The sequence below is a fragment of the Vicugna pacos genome, chromosome 8, assembly GCF_048564905.1.
Source record: "Vicugna pacos chromosome 8, VicPac4, whole genome shotgun sequence".
NCBI classification, from domain to species: domain Eukaryota; kingdom Metazoa; phylum Chordata; class Mammalia; order Artiodactyla; family Camelidae; genus Vicugna; species Vicugna pacos.
Genome location: NC_132994.1, coordinates 35,943,329 through 35,963,022, shown reverse-complemented (window position 1 = coordinate 35,963,022; position 19,694 = coordinate 35,943,329). Strand labels below are relative to the sequence as shown.

Below are 19,694 nucleotides of genomic sequence, written 5' to 3'. Positions count from 1 at the left end.
ACACTGCCTTGCTGGCATGTTGTTTCATGTTTTATATTTCACTAAGTGTAACCAGGATCTAGTGTGGCCTGTTTGGATTGTGTGAGTCTCAACGTCTAGGAACAACAAGGAGTGTTGTTCCTATATTTGGTGATTTTATTTAATTTTTTTTTAACACTTGCTGAATGAATCTGTACTTACTACTTACTCTTCATAAGAATTTTAAAGTATAAATATATAATAAACATGAGAACATCTATAATATGTGTAAATTAAGGAATGTAACAAACATCTGTTTATTATCCAGAATAAGAAATAGAATATTACAAATATCTTTGAAATCTCTGATTGCCTCCTCCTCTCTTATCTAATTTTGGTTTCTACTTTTAGTTAATCGTTTCCTTGTTTTTCTTAATAGTTTTACTTCTTTTGTATATATCCTAAACAATATGTTGTTTAGTTTTATCTTTTTAGAGTTACTTATGTGTGTCTGTTCTTCTGTGATTCTCCTCCTCTAACATTATGTTTTAGTGAATTATCTATGTTGAATTATATAGCTGTAGTTCATTCATTTTTACTGCTGTATGGTATTGTGTCATATGACTATACCACAGTTTTATTTATTCATTCTCTTGTGAACATTTGAGTTGTTACCTGAATTTTTTTTAAATCCCCAGTTATAAACAATGCTGTAATGAAGACTGTTGTACATGTCTTCTAGTGCATGTGTATAAGAATTTATCATGATTATACTAGTAGAATTGCTATGGTAGAATGTGCACATCTCTCTTAGGTAATGCAATTTTCCAAGGTGGTTCAACCAAACTATATGCCCACCAGCAGCATATGAGAGCTTCTGATGTTCCCCATCTTCACCAGCATTTAGATTTATCAGACTTCTTGTTTTAAATTAATTCTTATAGGTGTAAGTGATAATCTCTCGTTGTTTGTATATTTTCTCTTACTAGTACAGTTGAATTTTTCCATATGTTTATCATCCCTTTGTTCTGTCAAATATTGAGAAGAATGTTAAAGTCTCCAACTTGTGGATTTGTCTGTTTTTCTTTCAGTTCTATCAGTTTTTGCTTCATGTATTTTGAAGCCTTGTTAAGTTCTTACATATTTAGGATTATAATGTCTTCTTGATGAAATGACCTCTTAATCCCTGGCGTAATATTTCTTGTTCTCAAAGTCTTCCTTGTCTTATGTTAATAGAGCCATTCCAGCTTTTTTTTTTTATGGGAAAGGGCTTAAAAGCATAATCTTTTGAAAGAAATAACATTTTATTTCTCAAAATCTGTTATATAAGTGAGCTTTTACTGATACCAGGACTGTTCCTATGCAATCCCTGAATTTGATGAAAAATGAAGACTTTGGTGAAGCGAACACATCACTTCTGGGGCTCCTTTTGGGCCTTTAGGAAACATTAGGCAATGTTTGTACTACTGGTACACATAGGAAGGCCAAATGTTGGCAGAACCAGAATGCCTGAAGATATTAAAATAGTTTGATTGACTCAGGGTTACATACGGACTCCTGTTTAAATTTATATTGAAACATCTTTTCTCATGTAGTAAAAGTTAACCTCTGAGTTTTCTTTACAGAATCTATTTAGTGCCTTGGCATTGTTATTTGGGAAATAAATGATCACACACAACCTCAAACTTTGGTGGGACAGGTTGTCATATAAGTAGGTATATTAAGTAGCAGATACAGAATTAGAGGACACAGAAGGAATATGCAGACTTGATTGAGTATACATTGTCCCAAAAACAACACTTCTTTTTTATCTTGATATTCTTTTTTTGCCCTTGATTCAAGTTTATTTGTTTTTTTTCTAGTTTTATTATGTAGAATTGTTACAGTTCAACTGCACATACACATTATATTGCATGTAAATATAAACAGTATACTGTACATTTTTTTAGTTTTCATATATGTACTAATTATTGTTTCTAAGAACAGATTAGATCTTTAGCTCATTCCAGCTTTCTTTTGATTAGTTTTCACATGATGTATCATGTCAAGAATTGTGAAGGGTCTGAGATTTTTACCTTCTTGCAAGCTAACAGTTTAACTTGACACAAATTTCAAAGATGCTGGCAACAGATGTGAGATTGCTGGTTCTTCACTTTACTGACTGTTACAAGGAGGAACTGCAGATAGGAGATGGTTGCAGCTCAAATACTGAGAAGTAGATTTAAAGACAGCTAGCTACACCAGCAGAGAACCATGGAGAATTGTCTCCCAACGTATCGTTTTCCATCCTTTTACTTTCAACCTATTTATGGTTTTATAGTTTAAATGAGCTTCTTGCAGACAGCATAAAGGTGGGCTTGTTCATTTATCTAGTCTAACGATCTCAGTCTTGTAATTAATGTGCTTAGATTTTTTTTTACATTTAATGTTAATAATATGGTTGGACTAAAATCTGCCACTGTGCCAGCTGTTTTCTGTTATTCTATCCTTTGCTTTTTCCATCTTTTGGATTACCTGGATATTTTTTATTTCCTTTCTCTACTATTTGCTTACTTATTTATATATCTTTTAAAATTAGTTTAGTGGCAGTCCTAGGGTATATAATACACGTTTATAACTAATCAAGTCTTCCATCATATAATACTACATAATTTCACATATACTGTAAGAACTTTACAGTTGTTTACTTCAAATTTTTCCTGCTCTGGCTTTGTGCGTTTGTTGTTACACATTTTCACTTTTGTATATGCTATCAGCACTCAGTACAGAACTTCTATTTTTGCTTTAGACAGTCATCTTTTAGAGCAATTACAAATAAGAAATAAATGAAGTCACTTATGTCATTTCTAGTGTTGTTGATTTCTTTGGATGGATCCAGGTTTCTGTCTTCTATCATATTCCATCTACCTGAAGAACTTCCTTTATTATTTATTATAGGACAAATCTGGTGGTACTGAATTACTTAGTTTTTGGTTTTCTGAAGGAGACTTTGTTTTTCCTTCATTTTTAGAAAACATTTTTGCTGAGTACAGCATTGTAGATTGCCTTTTCTTTCAGCACTTAGGGAATGTCATTCTGTTGTCCATCTTGTGTAGTTTTGCTGTAATTCTTATCTTTGATTTTCTGTATGTTAAGTGTCTTTTTTTTCTTTTTGGTCTGTCTTTAAGATTTTCTCCATCTTTGGTTATGATGTGTCGTTACTTTTGAATATGATGTGTCTATTTTCTTTTGTTTGATGTTCTCTGAACTCCTGTTTCTGTGGTTTGGTATCTTTGATTTGGAAAATTCTCAGCCAGTATCTTTTTTTGATTCTTCTTTCTCTCTTCTCTTTGTGTGATTTCAGTTATATGTTAAATCATAAACTACTGTCCCATAGCTCTTGTATGATTTGGTCTGAGTTTTTTTTTTCCCCCACTCTTCCCCCCTCTAACTGCCCCCCATATGATTAGGGAGATTTCCTGGATGATAATAGTTATTGTTGCTATTCTTTACTAAAGTATTGATATTTCAGAAAGTGAAGCTGTAGTGTGGAAGCCTATACTTTTTGGCGTGTCCTGAGATCTTTCAGATTATTAGTAAAATGTGTTTATAATAATCTTTCTCCCAATTAAAAACAATTCAATTAAATTTGGAGACCACAGCTATGACCTAGAATTCTTGCTGTTGTGATGATAGAATGTAATTCCAATGACTTATGATGTAAGGTATGTTTTAGTTTTGTATGTAAAAACATATTGTTATTTTTTATCTTTGCTAATTACTTGAAATTCATTGGATTTTCATACTGAATTATGCTTCGGTTATTATTATAATGTTACATATTTAATTTGGAGTAAAAAATATTACATATTACCAAGTAGCTAGACTCAGACATGTTTATTTTATTCTCCTAGGACTATATAAAATTAAATAGATATGAGGTATAATATAGGTAAAAATTCAGCATTATTGTTTTGTTTTATTCTTGTAATCTCAAAAGAAAGCAAGACATGCTTCTAATTTTTTTCATTTACATCAATTGAGGTGTGTCAGACTTACTAAAAAAAGTCTTTGAATATGTCTGATTTGAGTGTCTAAAAGTTTAATTTTAAAAAAAACCTTACATTTGAAATCTAATGCTTAATAATGTGAAGTTGGTATTAGTATCTTAAAAAAAAAAGTTGTTTGAGGGGAACTTGTTCATTCTAAGCATTTTTATGTGATCTCAGCTTTACCTAATAAGATTTCTTGTCATTGATACTTTTTACTTTTTCACAGAGAGGAAAAGTGTTGTGTTTGACCCATGTTCCAGTAGCTGGCAGATTTTGAAATAGGGACATAGCCAAGTTGATTTTGGAGAATAGCCACTTAAAAGGACAAAGAGCCAAATGCATGAAGCATTTGCTTTTTTGGTAGAAAGCCCCGGTATATTCAGATTCTTTTTAAAAATTGAGGTTAACTGTATCATAGGCAGTTTTTTGTTTAGCATGTTAAATTCCCACTATAGCCCCAGCATATACTCGATAACAGAGGGTTAGGCTTCTGCTCACAACTTTTTCTGGCTCCACTTTTGTAGTTGTAGAACTGGAACCAAGGAATTGTTTTTCCTCTGATCAAAAGGAATGCTCTCAATTACTTAAATACAGGTGGACTCCTGATCCTACATATACATATAACACATACAAACATATAAAAGAAAAGTGAAAATGCATAGTCATTTTTATCCTGATTTTTTTATAAATAACTAGTCTTTGATACATTGAAGGGCTTTGGTAAATATTTACTGAAGAAAAAAAGAAGAATTTTTTTTTGCATACTGTCTTAAACAGATGACAGACCTTACATTATGGACTTTCAAATCCACTCTCTGTCCACTTCTATTGTTACTACTTTGATTGAGGTCTCATTATTTTTACTTGAAACGTCTTAAACCTCTCACTTGCCTTTAATTTCACCTCTTTCATATTCAGCTCTTAACAGTGTCACTAGAGTGATCTTTCTTAAACTCAGACTTCATCTGAATGTTGACATTGACTATGGTACAAGAAAATAGGTGAAAATTTGCTAATAACTTAAACGTTAAAAAAGGGATAGTTACATCTACAGGGTGCATATGGTCTGCTATGCAGTCATCAAAAATCTTACTTAGAAGGAATAGAAGGGAGAAACATTCACTTGTATGACTAAGTGAAGAAAATGGGCTTTAGAATAATCTGAACAGTATGATCCTTTTGTTTAAAAATGTATATAATGTAGACACAGAGAGAAAAAAATACATCAGAAAGTGAAGTGTTTATCTCCAGGTAGTAGAACTGAGTAGTTTTTCTTTTTTGCATTCTTTTGTATCTTTTGAATAAGAGCACTTTATATTTAGGGGGAAATTTTAATAAACCCGAACATACAGTCTGTTCACATTATTCTCCTGTTTGAAGCCATCATTAGCTTCCCATATTCTACAGAAGTATTTCCCCAAAAGTAGTCCATGGACATAACTGCTTTAGAATCACCTGGGGTACTCATTAAAAATAGATTCCTGGGGTCCACCTCAGGCATATGAAATATAAACCTTTGGGGTTAGCCTACGAATATGTACTTCTAGCTGGTGCCATGAGTGATTTTTATATATTCTAAAGTTCTCAAATTGGCCTACAGTATAAAATAAAACTCTGGATGACATTAAACTTTTCCATGATCTGACACCTGAGTGCCTCTCCAGCCTCATCTTCCTCCCAAGCACTTTGCTCTTCAGTCTGAACTGCTTGCCCCTGCTCACATGTTCTTTTAGCTTAAGGAAGGCAGGAAGTCTGGCTTTTCTAGGTGTGGAATGCTTAACATAGTGTTGCCCCTCATTAAATGTTTGATGAATTCCACTCCATTCCTCTGGATGGAATGATCATGTCCATTTAGTGAATTCTTCTATTTCAAAATTGTCCTGAGACATTGCCTCCAGTGTGAAGCTGTCCTGACTTCAGTCAGCTCAATCAGAGTTGAATGGTCCTTTGTGTCATCACTGCACTTTGTTTATCTCTGTTAGAGCAGTTATCATATTGACTTGAGTGACTCCCTATTAGAATGTAAGTTTTATGAGCACCCATCAGTATGCTGCCAGTCTTTGTGTCCTCAATGCTTGGTCCTAGACATGCAATAAAAATTAGTAGGAAAAAACTCAATGGTAGAAGGACAAAGTGTGATTCCACTTATATAAGGATGTAGAACACTCAAATTCATAGAGAAAGAAAGTAGATTAGGGTTACCAGGGACTTGGGGAAAGGGGAAATGGGGATTTATTGTTTAATGGGTACAGAATTCCCATTTAGGGTGATGAAGAGAAATGTTCTACAGATGGGTGGTGGTAATGGTTACAAACAATGTGAATGTACTTTATACCCCAGAACTGTACATTCATAAAGTAGTAAATTTTATGTTATGTATATTGTGGCACACACAAAAAGCCCTCATGAAGCTAAGGGCCTTGGTCTATTCACTCAGCTTTATTCTCTGCAGTTCCTAACATTGTTTAGTTTCATTGTTAATTGTGTTTTCTTTTGTTGTGGTAGTACTTGATTTTAAAGATATTTGAAATTAAGTTGAATGTAGATAGAATGCCCATAGGAAAATCTATAACAAATCAACAGAGTTTATAAAGTAAAGAGTGGGGGGAGTAAAGGAGGCAACATAGCATCTACCTTTTAAAAATCACATATTTAAAGAAAATATTATAATATTACAAATAGTAATTAGAATTGAAGTGGCTCTGTGTCCTTTGGAGATCTGGCTTCTTCAGCTTCAAGCTTTCCAAACTCCCAGCTCAGGTCCAGGTCATTTCCTTACTCTTCATGTAGAACTGTGCATCTATACTGCTTTATATGGAAACTATTCATGATTCCATCTCTATTCTGGAGTTCACCCTGTAACCCATGAGGAATAAATTTAATGGACAAAAACTTTTCTGGCTCTTTCACTTGTGAGCTGACTAGGATAGTTTATAGGATAGTTTATACTCATTCCACTCTTGAGGACTCTTAAGATTTACAGAATAAATACTGCTATCCTGCCCCCCTTTTATACTTAGTCATTCCACTCAGGAAGTGGTATCTTAGGTTTCTTGGTGTGTCAGCTTCTACGGAAGACAGATTGGTTGGTTATCTTTCCCAGGCAAAACAACATAAGCAATAGACAGAACAGAAGCAGATATGAGAACCTAGCTTTCTCTTATTAAGCCAGACATCAGAGAGATGCAAAAATGTAAAGCAGTTTCTGTCTTTGTTCTAAATTTTTTTCTTTTGGAAAAATATTATTCGTGTTAACATGTAATAGGTTTATTTAATTTCTCACATGGTTAGTATTGATAGATAAAACCCACATAAATAAAATTCTTTGAGGTCCTTCATAACTTTCAAGAGTGAAAAGCAGTCCTGAGACCAAACGTTTTGGGAACTGTAATTGGCAGGGTTTATTGAGGACTTATGACATGTTTTTACTCATTTAATTCTCTAAATGGTACTAGTAGATAGATATTTTTATTATCTCCAGTTTACTAATGAGGAAACCAAGGCAGAGAGAGATTGTTACCTCTCTAAGTTCAATAGAGAGAAGATAAGTAGAGAAGCTGATTCAAACTCAGTTTGGTTCTTTTCAAAATTTTAACCTCTTGTGTTCTTCCCAGTATATAATCACTAGTTCCTGTTATGTCTTCATTTACAATATTTTCAGTTCTCTCTTTTCCTATTGTCACATCCTAGTTTGGGTTCTTATTGCTTCATTCTTAGAAGGAGCAGCTCCTAGTTATGCTGTCCATTGTCAAATTAATGGTCCAGATGTACAGCTTTTCTCATTTTTTTCTCCTCTCCATAATCTATGATAGCTTACTCTTGTGTACATCTTTAAGCCCATATTTTTCTACTTTTTTTTTTTTTTTGGTTGCTGTTTATAGCACTTATCCTCCACTCTGGGGACTCAGATTCCGTGTATGAGTCTGCTTAAAGTTGTCACATAGGTTACTAATGTTTTGTTCATTTTTTTTTCCAGACTTCTCTGTTTCATTTGGATAGTTTCTATTGCTGTGTTTTAACTAGCATTTCTAATGTGCTATTAATTCACCCATTGTATTTTTCATCACAAACATTTATTTTTCATCTCAGATGAGATAAAATTTTTTATTTGTGTTCTATTTATATTGTCCATGTCTCTGCTTAACACATTTGAGTATTCCTCTGCATATGGATAATAGTTCTAATAACTATCTTTGCTAATTCTAATATTTGTCATTTCTTGGCCTATTTCTGTTGCTAATTTTTATTCTCATTATGGGTCATATTTTCTTATTCCATGCCTGACAGTTTTTTATTGGGTGCCAGACATTGTGAATTTTACCTTGTGTTTTGGATATTTTTGTATTTCTAGAAATATTCTTGAGTTTTATTCTGGGACAGTGATACGTTATTTGGAAATGGTTTGACATTTCCAATGCTTATTTTTATGCTTGGTTAGGTGGGATCAGAGCAAACTTTATCTAGGGCTAATTTTGCACCACTACTGAGACAATAACTTAACAATTATTCCACCTGATGTCCTGTGAAGTATGAAACTTTTTCCTTTTTGAATGAAACACAAATTATTCCTGCCACTGTTTGAGCCTCTGGCATTGTTCCTTCTGCTCCTTTTAGTTGGTTCTTTTCTTGCTTAGGGTAGATTCCTCACACTCATGTGATACTGCTCTGTAAAGACTTAAGAGGGACCTACTGCAGATCTACTCCACTCTGCAACTCTCTCCTCTTTGGTATCCTACCAGACAAATTCCAGCAACTTTCTCAACTCAGGAGTATTGCTGGGCTCCACCTGGGTTCCTTCTCCCTCTGCTCCCTGGAAACTGCTCTTAGAAGGGAGCTCTTGGAATGGGCTCACTTTGTTTCCCTTCTCTAAGATTTACTCTCCTATACCAGCCTTTGTCCAGTGTCTGAAAACCATTGTTTCATATATTTTTTTGTTTTTTTAGTTTTTTCAGGTGGGAGGGTAAATCTGTTCCCTGTTACCCCATTTATACTAGAAGTCCTGTCTATTCATTTGTTAGATTCAGCTCAAGTACTAGCTCTTCTCCAAAATGTCTAATTATCCATTTTCCAGTCAAGAATCATTTAGTTGCAAAAAAACAGAGGCCCTTTCAAAGATGCTCTAAAAAATAGGAGATTTATTATTATAATACAGAGAAACCTCTCACATCTTTATTGCATGGTACAAACAGGTCTGCCTCCTCTTCCATTCTCTTCTCTGCACACCAGTTTCCTTGGCAAGGTTCTTTCTGCTTGCCTTTGACTCTGCCAGATTGTTAACTTTGGCTTTAACTTAACATGACCTTTTAGCTCTAGTCCTTATACTATGTAATCAGATTACCTATTTATGTGACTAGCTGCAAGGAGCCAGAAAATTAATAGTAATCTTGGGTAAGCAGAGTTCAGTAGTGACATGACCATGACTAATATTAAATGAAAGTAAAAATTCTAAATTAATAAACATTTTAAAGTAAGTGTTTTGCATAAGAAATACCAACCTATAAATTCTGAGAAGTTAAAGTCTTAAATAATACTCAGTAAACACAATGTTTGTACCAAGGTAGCTCAGACATTTTGCTGATGTTGTTTGTTGAATCAATAATGTGATTCATCTAAAAGCATTCACTGATCATATATTATGTACCAGACACTGTCCAAGGCACTAGTGATTCAAAGGAGTTTATATGTTAGAAAAGGTGTTGACAAACTGCACCTTTGAGAGCCAAATCCAGCCCCATCATCTGTTTTTGTAAGTAAAATTTTAGTAGATCACGGCCCCCTCCATTTATTTTCATGTTACCTATGGCTCTTTTCATGCTTCAGCGGGACCTGAGTGGTTGCAGCAGAGACAGTGGCCCACAAACCCTAAACATTTACTATCTGTCCTGTTAATGGAAAAAGTTGCCAATCCCTGGCATAGGGTGATTATGTATTTTTTTAATATAAAAAACTTGTCTTCTTTTTGCAGTGTCAAGACCTTCATTAATCACATCTTAGACTTTGACCAAATAAATTCCTAAAAGTCCTGACATTAGAAGTTCTAGGTTTCATTCATTAAGACCATAGGATTGTTTTGCCTCTTAATTTCTGGTTGGATTTGAGATATCTTACGTGAGGGCATCTGGGTTTACTGATGGTTTGGAACACATGTGGTGTGGTATTTGGCAAGAGGCTAAAGGCCAAGTGTTGCAACCACCTACATAACAAACAATCTTTTGCTAATCATCAAGTGTTTTCTGTAATTTTAGTAATAAAAACAGATTTTTTTTCTCCTAAAGTATATTAAAATAAAAAAGTAATATGCTTTGAGATGGTAGGTGTAGTTGAAAATTAATGTTTTCTAATATAAAAATTAAAAACAAGCTCAGGAAATACCATCTGAGTCTAAATGTGCTCGTGAGGTTAGTAATCAGTGTGTAGTTCCTCTCTGTTCACAGTTGTCATTAGTTAAGACAAAGAAATCTTACATAGATTTGCATAAAATTATTCACCCTTCAAGTCTCTGCTACTATAAAAAGAATAGATGTTATTCATTTTTTAATATGTGCCTATCTTTTTTAAACTCCATAGCCACTAATCTCAATATCAAATGCTAGATTGTCCTGCTGCTCCCAGGAGATTCCCGCTGAAGAGAATCTAAAAGAAAAAGTAAAGAGTCTCTGTAATTTGGGGAGTTTTTGTAGCTAAGATAACCATTCCTTCCAGTTTGTGTGACATGTTCTTAATTTACACTAACATAATTATTAATAGTGCCCCCCTTTATTCTCAAAAACCCTAGTTTGGATGACATTATATGGTTACCCTCTTTATCTATAACCATGTTGACCACTGAACAGCTGAATCTGCTTTAAAATTTAGCATTTAGCCAGCCTTGGCATCCTGATCCTAATTCTCACAGGAGAGTTGGTGGATTGATGGCTGCAAGATAGTACAGTTGTGAAACTTAACTTGTACGTAGGTTCTTCTGATAGTAAGAACTTAGATTATGTTTGTTTCTACAGCTCAAAATCATCTATATCCCCAAGTGCTAAAAATGAACATTTTGTGCATGTTTAGGGACATCCTCAATCTCTCTCCATTCTTTTGTAGGCTTTTCTTTTCCTATTTTTCTCTCTCTTCTCGTAAACTTCATATTTCAGCCTCACTCATGAAGTTGGATTTTCCTGAATATATCTTATGTTTTTTCTAATTCCCATGCCTTTCTTATATTCTATTTTTTTTCCTGTTCTATATTTTCTAGTCTCCTTTTCCTATGTATGTCTGTTAAATTCCTACCCATCCTTTGAAGTCCAATGCGTATGTCACTTCCATGAAGCCTTTTTTGCCACACCCCCATTCCAATTAAATTCTCTTTTTTTCTGAGCTCCCTAAGCATTTTGTTCCTATCTCTTTTATGTCTTAACACACAGCTTGGTGTCGTAACTGTTTCCTCAGCTCTTTAATGGCAATAGACTGTATTTAATTCATTTAAAATCCACAATACCTATACAAAGCCTTTTATATGCTAGGTGTTCAGTAAAAATGTGTGGTCAATTGTTGGTGTATTCCTCTAATTTCTTTAGAACAACTAGGCCAGAAAATATTTTAAAAAGAAATTTTCTTTGTAAGTTTTGTAAGGGTAATTTTAATATGCCAATTTCTAAATTTGATACCTTTAGTTATCTTTATCTTATCTGCATTCTTTTTTTTCCCCACATTTTAAATGTTTAATAAATACATTTAAGGTCATAAATTTTTCTGAAGGAAAACCTTTCTTGACTAAACTTAAAGATCAGTTGTGCTGACCCAGATCAGAAAAGACCATTTGGCCAACCCCAAAAGTAGTGGTATTAATGCAATGGTCGTTGTTTAAGTTCCTAAATTTTGGAGTGGTTTGTTATGCAGCAAAAGCTAGCTAATACAGAAATTAGTTTCAAGAGGAGGATGTTGCCATAACAAAAACCTAAAACATGTGATGTTGGTTTTGGAATAGGGCAGTGACTAGAAAATCAGTAAGGAAATGGCTTGCAAAGGCTACAAAAATGGGGAGGAAAAAATCACTCCGCTACCGCTGGTTTGGAAAACGATGACTCATACTATGTAGAGACAGAACAGTTTTACCTGCATTTTTGTTAACATTTTTTTTTTTCAGATAGAAGTATATCCTCATTGACACTTTAGGGCCAAAGTTTCTGTTTTTCCTTCCAGTCCAAGGCAGTTTGCCGTGTTCCAAGAGCTTCTTAACGTTCTTTTCCCATTGTCATCTTATTTTCTCAGTTAATTCTTAAAAATGATGAGATGATCACTTGTCTGACTGCCTAAATTAGTTCTCTGAGTTAATCATTGCCTTCCATAAATTTCCCTTACTTTGGCCACCATATTTATTTCCAGGAAAGAGTCAGGATGAAAGTATTAAGTTCTCTTTACCAGTTGAGAAGAGTCTACCTTAAACATTAACATGCTTTATAAAACTTTTCTAATGGCAAAAAGGAAAAATTAGTAGGTGACATTACAATCCTGGCACTTTTTTCTTTCAAGTTAAGTCTCATTTCATTAGACTTTTGGAGTAGGGGAAGCCTGCAACTAGCTCTTTAGGTACGTTATCTTGGTTATTGCCAAAATTTGTATTCATAGCCTTTGAGGAAGAGACATCAAATTACTCCAGCCTCTGAAAATACATCTAGATTGGGCCAGGAGGCAGGTTATGTATGTTTGGGGTGGTGGGGAAAGGGTGGGATGATCCAACCAAGTGGCAAGCTAATTCTCAGTGTTCCCCTACTTATGGCCCTTAAGTCTATGGTGATGACTTAGGGTCACCTTGAATGGTGCCGCCATAGGCCTTCAACATGAGGGGAAAATAGTAGCATTTGATAATACAGAAAAATTCTCATCCTTAGATCAGAGTAACAAAGTTAATTGTGGTCTGAGAAGGAGCTTAAGGATTATGGGTTGAAGAACTGTCTTTTATGTTATGTTTTAAGGAGAGATAGATTTTCTAAGGAGGAGATTAGAAATGGATGCTTTGACAGATTGAGAAGAGACTTGGAAGGCTAGAAATTGTCTAGAAATGCTAGAATTAGGAGAGTACTCCTCTTGGCAACTTAAAAGATCAAATAGGAGAAATTGGTGAATATATAAATTATAGGTTAAATGTTTAGGAGATATTATTTGTGAAATGCTTGATAAATTTGAAATCAGCATTGGTAGAAATAAGGATTAGGAAGGAGTATGGTTTATGGAAGGAACATCAGTGTTGTTAACTATACATATATTCTTAAAAGATTTTTAAATATTTGCATTTGATTCAATGGCCTTTTAATTTGGGGGTTTTTTTCCTTTTCTATTAACAATTCATTAGAAAAAAGAATTCATTAGAAATTATCACAGTGGTGGTTTTAAAAAATAATACATGTGTGGTATGATTATAAATAGGTACTTCTAAAAAATCACTTACTTGGTAAAAAAATACATCCCTGGAGTTTTGTTGTTTTTGAGCTTGTTTGAAGTTGTGCTTTGGTAAAGTTAAAAGAACACTAGACTGAGAATCAAGAACTTAAAGTTTGGTTCTGAGGTCCTTGGAATTATTCTTTTCAGTTAAATGCATGACTTTAGGCACTCTGAATCTCTTGTTTCATATATTAAATGGATAAACAAGCTGTGATATTTCTGTACAAGGAGTTACTATGGAGCAATAGGAAGGAATGAGCTACAGATGCATGTGATGTCATGGATGAACATCAAAATCACTGTGCTGGGCAAAAGAATTCAGGCACAACGGATATGTACAGGGTGATTTCATTTTTATGAAGTGCTAGACAAAACTTATGAAAAATCAGAACAGGGATTGCCTCAGAGGAGGCGGGAATTGACTGAAAAGCAACACAAAGGAATTCTGGGAGTGATGGAAATAGGAAATGTTCCATGGCTTGATACACACAGTTGTCAAAGTTAATCAAGGCACAGTTAGTATTTGTGCATTTCACCAAATGAAAATTTTACCACTCTCCTTCCTACCCCGAAACGAACAGCAAACAAATATTGAATTCTAGCTAATAGATATGCCTTTCTCAAGTGGTAGTGGTTAGTAATTCTGAAACTACTTTTTATGTTTTCTAAGTTTGTGCAGACAAGTAAATATATTTAGGAAAATGGGAGCCTGGTTTCTCACTGTTCTACAAGAGGGATGGGGACAAGTAGAATGTCTCTGGGATATTGGGGTAGAATTGGAGGTATCAGTATGAACTCAGATTTTACTATACAGAGAAAGATAGGTAGGTTGGTAGATTGGGTGGGGAAAGAGGAAAGGAGGGAGGGAGAGAAGAAAAGGGGGAGAGAGAGAGAAAGGGTGGGGGACAAAGGAAGGAAGGGAAGGAAATAAATGTAGCTGTGTGTGTATGTGTATAAATATGTAACTTTCCTAGCTCTGTTTGCTTAGACATTCTAGAATTAACGACATTGCCATAGCAATAGCAATGAGCACACTTTACATCCGAATCTTGATTTCTAAATAACATTCGCTAAATAAACCTGATTACCTCACTAGATATACCTTTGAAAGACAGCTGATTCCATGGTACAAAATGAACTATGTAGCATATTATTGTTCCAGAAAATAAGAAAGTGTTCAAGGAATGATGGGAACATGTTAAAATGACATGAGTTCTGGTTTCCACTAATGAAAAAAATTAGAGGCTGTCACTCTTGTCCCCAAAACCAGAGCAAAGTAGAACAAACTAAAAACCAACTACTCTTCTTAGATCCATAAGACAGTTGAGATCACAGAGTAAACCAATACCCTGAAAACTGAAGAGACAGACAAATACAAAGAATTACAGCTTACCAGGAGCAGAAACTGAGGAGCCAGGATCTGGCAGGATAACTTTACCTATAACTGATGAACTTCCAGAAGCTGAGTGTGGATTAGCTTGAGAATTAAAAATTACCCGGGGGCCCAGTTTTAGGGAAAAGTTTCCTGCACTTTTTGAGTTTTTCTTTCACAAGCTCTACCAGGTTCTCACAGTGAAGATGGGGTTGGGGGGGTGGGGGTAGAATCCTCTTATGCTTTTAGCAGAGGAAGTGGAATAGTAACCATTTTGAAGTATGCTCATGGCAATCTGTTCTCCTCCTGCCCAAAGTGGGGAAACTACCAGAGTCTGAACAACCTGGGGGAAGGGAAATACCCAACTCCAGCCCCCTCTAGCCTTGCTGTCTCATCTAAGGGGAAAAAGGGGCAAGAGGCACTTGTGAAGACCACAGCCAGGCATTAAGGTCACTAAAAGACTTGTATCTAACCATAAGATTACAGAACACTTTTCCCTCCACCAGCATCTTACCACAACATCAGTGGGTTCCTGTATAGTAATAGAGTATTACAGATGAAAAAAATTGCAAGACTTGCATTCTATTTAAGGAGATTCTGGGGAAGCTCAAAAAGACAACAGGAGAGATAAAAATAAGGACATTAGAGGAAATTTTAACCTCTCATACCTTTAGCTACTATGAGTAGAGCATAACTCCTAGTCAAGCTCTAATGGGAAGAGTGGATAACATGCAAGAACTGATGGGTGATGTCAGCAAAGAGTTGGAAGCTCTAAGCAAGAATCAAAAGGAGAGCTTCTTCCCAGCCAGCCACACAAGAGGGAGGCCACAATGGCAGATGAGATCGCCAAGGCTCAGGCCACTTGGCCTGGTAGCAACACAATCTTTGGGAAGATCATTTGGAAGGAAATTCCAGCCAAAATCATTTTTGAGGAAGACTAGTGTCTTGCTTTCCATAACATTTCCCCTCAAGCATCAACATGTTTTCTGGTGATACCCAAGAAACTTATATGCCAGATTTCTGCAGCAGAAGATGATGATGAAGGTCTTCTTGGAAATTTAATGGTTGTTGTCATGAAATGTGCTGCTGTTTTGGGCCTGAAGAAGGGTTATCGAATGGTGGTGAATGAACACCATGGGGGTGGGGACAGTCTTTCTATTATGTTCATCTCCATGTTCTTGGAGGTGGCAGATGAACTGACCTCCTGGTTAAGCATGCTGTAGGGATAATTTTCTCTTCTCTAGACTGTGATCAGGTTTGCAAGTTCCAGTATGCTAAACAATTCACTTATTTTTGCCTGTGTATGGAGACATTGCAGAAATAATTTTTTAAAACCCTATACATAATAAATGAAGTTGTTGCATGGTCAAAAAAAAGAATTTAAAGGAAATACTAGACATCAAAAATACTATAACAGAAATGAAGAATGCCTTTGATGGTCTCATCCAAAGGAAAAGAGAGGAAAGAACAAAAGAAATATTTGAAGTAATGATGGCTGATAATTTTCCAAAATTATTGACGGACATAGAACCACCAATCCAGGAAGCTCAGAGGACACCAAATATGATAAATACCAAATCTACACCTAGGCATATCATTTTCAAATTGCAGAAAACCAGAGACAAAGAGAAAATCTTGAAAGAAGGTAGAAGGGAAAAAACACCTTACCAATACAAGAAGAAAGCTAAGAATTACATTGGATTTCTCTCCACAAACTATGCAAGCAAAAAGAGAGTGCAGTGTTAGAGTAGAAAGAAAAAAATCACCAACCTAAAATTCTGAACACATAGAAATTATCCTTTAAAAGTGAAGGAGAAATAAAAACTTTCTCAGGCAAATAAAAATGAAAGGAATTTATTTCCAGTAAGAAGTGTTACTTGCCTTACAAGAGATGTTAAAAGATCTTCAGAGAAAAGGAATGATATAGGTCAGAAACTTGGATCCACATCAAGAAAGGAAGAGCATTAGAGAAGGAGTAAGTGAAGGTAAAATAAAACCTATTATTTTCTTATTCTTGATAAGAAATAATAATAATAGATAATAATAGATAACTTCAAAATTTAATAGAAATGATGTATTGGGTGATTATAGTTTATGGAAAGTGAAATTAATGATAGCAATGTTATAAGAGAAAAGAGGGAGGAATTTGGAATACCGTTATTATGTACTTAGAATACCATTATAAAGTGCTTGTACTCCCCATGAAATGCAGTCCATAAAGTGTTACTTGATAGTGGATGTAGATGTAAATGTATACTGCGAATTCTAGAGCAACCACTAAAATTCAGTTTTTCCTTTTAATGCTTTAAAGATGTCATTCCACTGACTTCTTGTTTACATTGGTTTTGATAGGTTTGATAATATGTTTCCACCCCAAATTTTGGACTCCTGATTTTCATGATTTATAACTCTGCATTATTCGAGCCCCCATGTGACTAATTATATGCTTAGTAGAACTAACTGACTATATCAGTTCTGTACTCTTAAATAACTGAACATAGTCCTAAGAAAACTTCCTTTTAATTCAAATACAAAAGTTGTAGGAAATTTGGGGGAAGGGTGTTGAAGAGTGAAAGGAGGCTATGCTGCTTCTAACTTTTGAGAGAATAAATATTAAATACAGGTGTAGTAGTCTAGTTCTGTTGTCATTTGGTTTTTATTATCTGAAAAAAAAAAACCTTTTGACAGTTCTTTCTTAATCCTTAATTTCTTTACCTGTTTTTGGTAATGATCACTGTAAGTGGAACATCTCTCTGTAATTTGACAAAATATCTTAATGTGATTCAAGGTTTAAAATGAATATTTTAATATTAATTTTAATGAATATATTGACTCTAATGATATATTTAAAATTAGGTCTTCTCATTAGAGACATCAAGTATTCAGCAAGGTAATTCAGTTATACATATATATATATTCTTTTACAGATTCATTTCCATTTTAGGTATTGCAAAGTATTGAGTATAGTTCCATGTGCTATACAGTAGGTCCTTGTTGTTTCTCTGTTTTATTTAGTACTGTGTGTCTTTTAATCCCAAATTCCTAATTTATTCCTACCCCCTTTCCGCTTTGGTAACCATAAGTTTGTTTTCTATGTTGGTGAGTCTATTTCTGTTCTGTAAATAAATTCATTTGTATCATTGTTTCACATATAAATGATATCATATAATATTTGTCTTTGTCTGACTTACTTCGCTTAGTGTGATAATCTCTAGGTCCATGCATATTGCTGCAAATGCTATTATTTCATTCCTTTTTATGGCCAAGTAATAGGCCATTGTGTGTGTGTGTGTGTGTGTATCTCACAACTTCTTTATCCAATCATCTGTTGATGGACATTGAGGTCGTTTGCATGTCTTGGCTGTTGCAAATAGTGCTGCTATGAACATTGGGGTGCGTGAATCTTTTTGAATTAGAGTTTTTATGTTTTCTGGATATATACCTAGGAGTGGGATTGCTGGATCATATATTAACTCTATTTTTAGTTTTCTAGGGAACCTCCATACTGTTTTCCATAGTGGCTGCACCAATTTACATTCCTATCAGCAGTGTAGGAGACCCTTTTCTCCACACCCTCTCCAGCATTTATTATTTATAGACTTTTTAATGATGGCCATTCTAACTGGCGTGAGGTGATACCTCATTGTAGTTTTGATTTGCGTCTCTCTAATAACTAGCGATGTTGAGCATCTTCTCATGTGCCTGTTGGCGATCTGTATGTCTTCTTTGAAGAAATGTCTGAGTCTTTAGCCTTGTATTTTTTTAAGATTCCACATGTAAGTGATATCATACAGTATTTGTCCTCTCTACTTGACTTATTTCACTTAGCATAATACCCTCCAAATCCATCCATCCATGTTGTAAATGGAAAAATGTCTTCTTTTAATGACTGAATAGTGTTCTGTTGTGTATATGTATGTGTGTGTGTTTGTGTTTGTGTGTGTGTGTATAGATTTTATGCATTCATCTGTTGATGGACACTTAGGTTGCTTTCATAACTTGGCAATTGTGAATAATGTGCTATGAACATTAGGGTTCATGTATCTTTTTGAATTAGTGTTTTGGGATTTTTTTCAGATACATACCCAGGAGTGGAATTGTGGATCATATGGTAGCTCTATTTTCAGTTTTTTTGAGAAACCCCTATACTGTTTTCCACAGTGGCTGCACCAGTTTACATTCCCACCAACAGTGTGTAAGGGTTCCCTTTTCTCCACATCCTCACCAACATTTGTTATTTGTGTTCTTTTTGATGATAGCCATTCTGAACGAAGTAAGGTGATATCTCATTGTGGTTTTGATTTGCATTTCCCTAATTAGTGATGTTGAGCATCTTTTGATGTACCTGTTGGCCATCTGCATTTCCTCATTGGAAAAATGTCTATTCAGTTGTTCTACCCATTTTTTAATTGAATTGTTTGTTTTTTTGATGCTGAGTTTTATGAGCTGTTTATACATTTTGAATATTAACCTCTTATTGGTCATATCATTTGCAGATATTTTCTCCCATTCGGTAGATTGTCTTTTCATTTGACAATATTTGCAAGTATTCTTGTTGCTTTTATAGAGGATCAGCTTTTCAAAGGTCCTTCCTCTGCCATTCTGGAAGTTTCTCTTCCCTTTTCTGTATACTTTTATTGGCATCCTGCTTCCAGTCTCTGATTCACCCTGTAATTGCTTGCTTTTCTCTTACACATTTCTACTGGACCCTTGGAACTCTGGTTCCACGGCTGACATACTTACATTCTCAATTATTGACTGTTACCTGTCTTTCTTGCCAGGCTGCCTTCTCAGGGGCTGATTCTTTCACATCCCACATAAATCCAAATCCTCTATTCCTCCCTTAAATATTAGTATTCATTAAGTTTCTGGCCTACACCCCTTCTCTTGTCTGTCTGTTTCCCCTAAGT

At 34.8% G+C, this 19,694-nt stretch overlaps 2 protein-coding genes across 2 annotated transcripts in view; both read left to right on the top strand.

Moving 5' to 3' along the window:
• REV3L (REV3 like, DNA directed polymerase zeta catalytic subunit) overlaps positions 1–19,694 on the top strand; it is a 146,328-nt gene that overhangs the window by 18,212 nt on the left and 108,422 nt on the right. The gene's annotated exons all lie outside the window — the stretch shown is intronic.
• On the top strand, positions 15,615–15,996 carry LOC102538079 (adenosine 5'-monophosphoramidase HINT1). Its single transcript, XM_072966302.1, is given in 3 exon segments — positions 15,615–15,926; positions 15,929–15,968; positions 15,971–15,996. Coding segments are annotated over 3 exon segments (378 nt in total).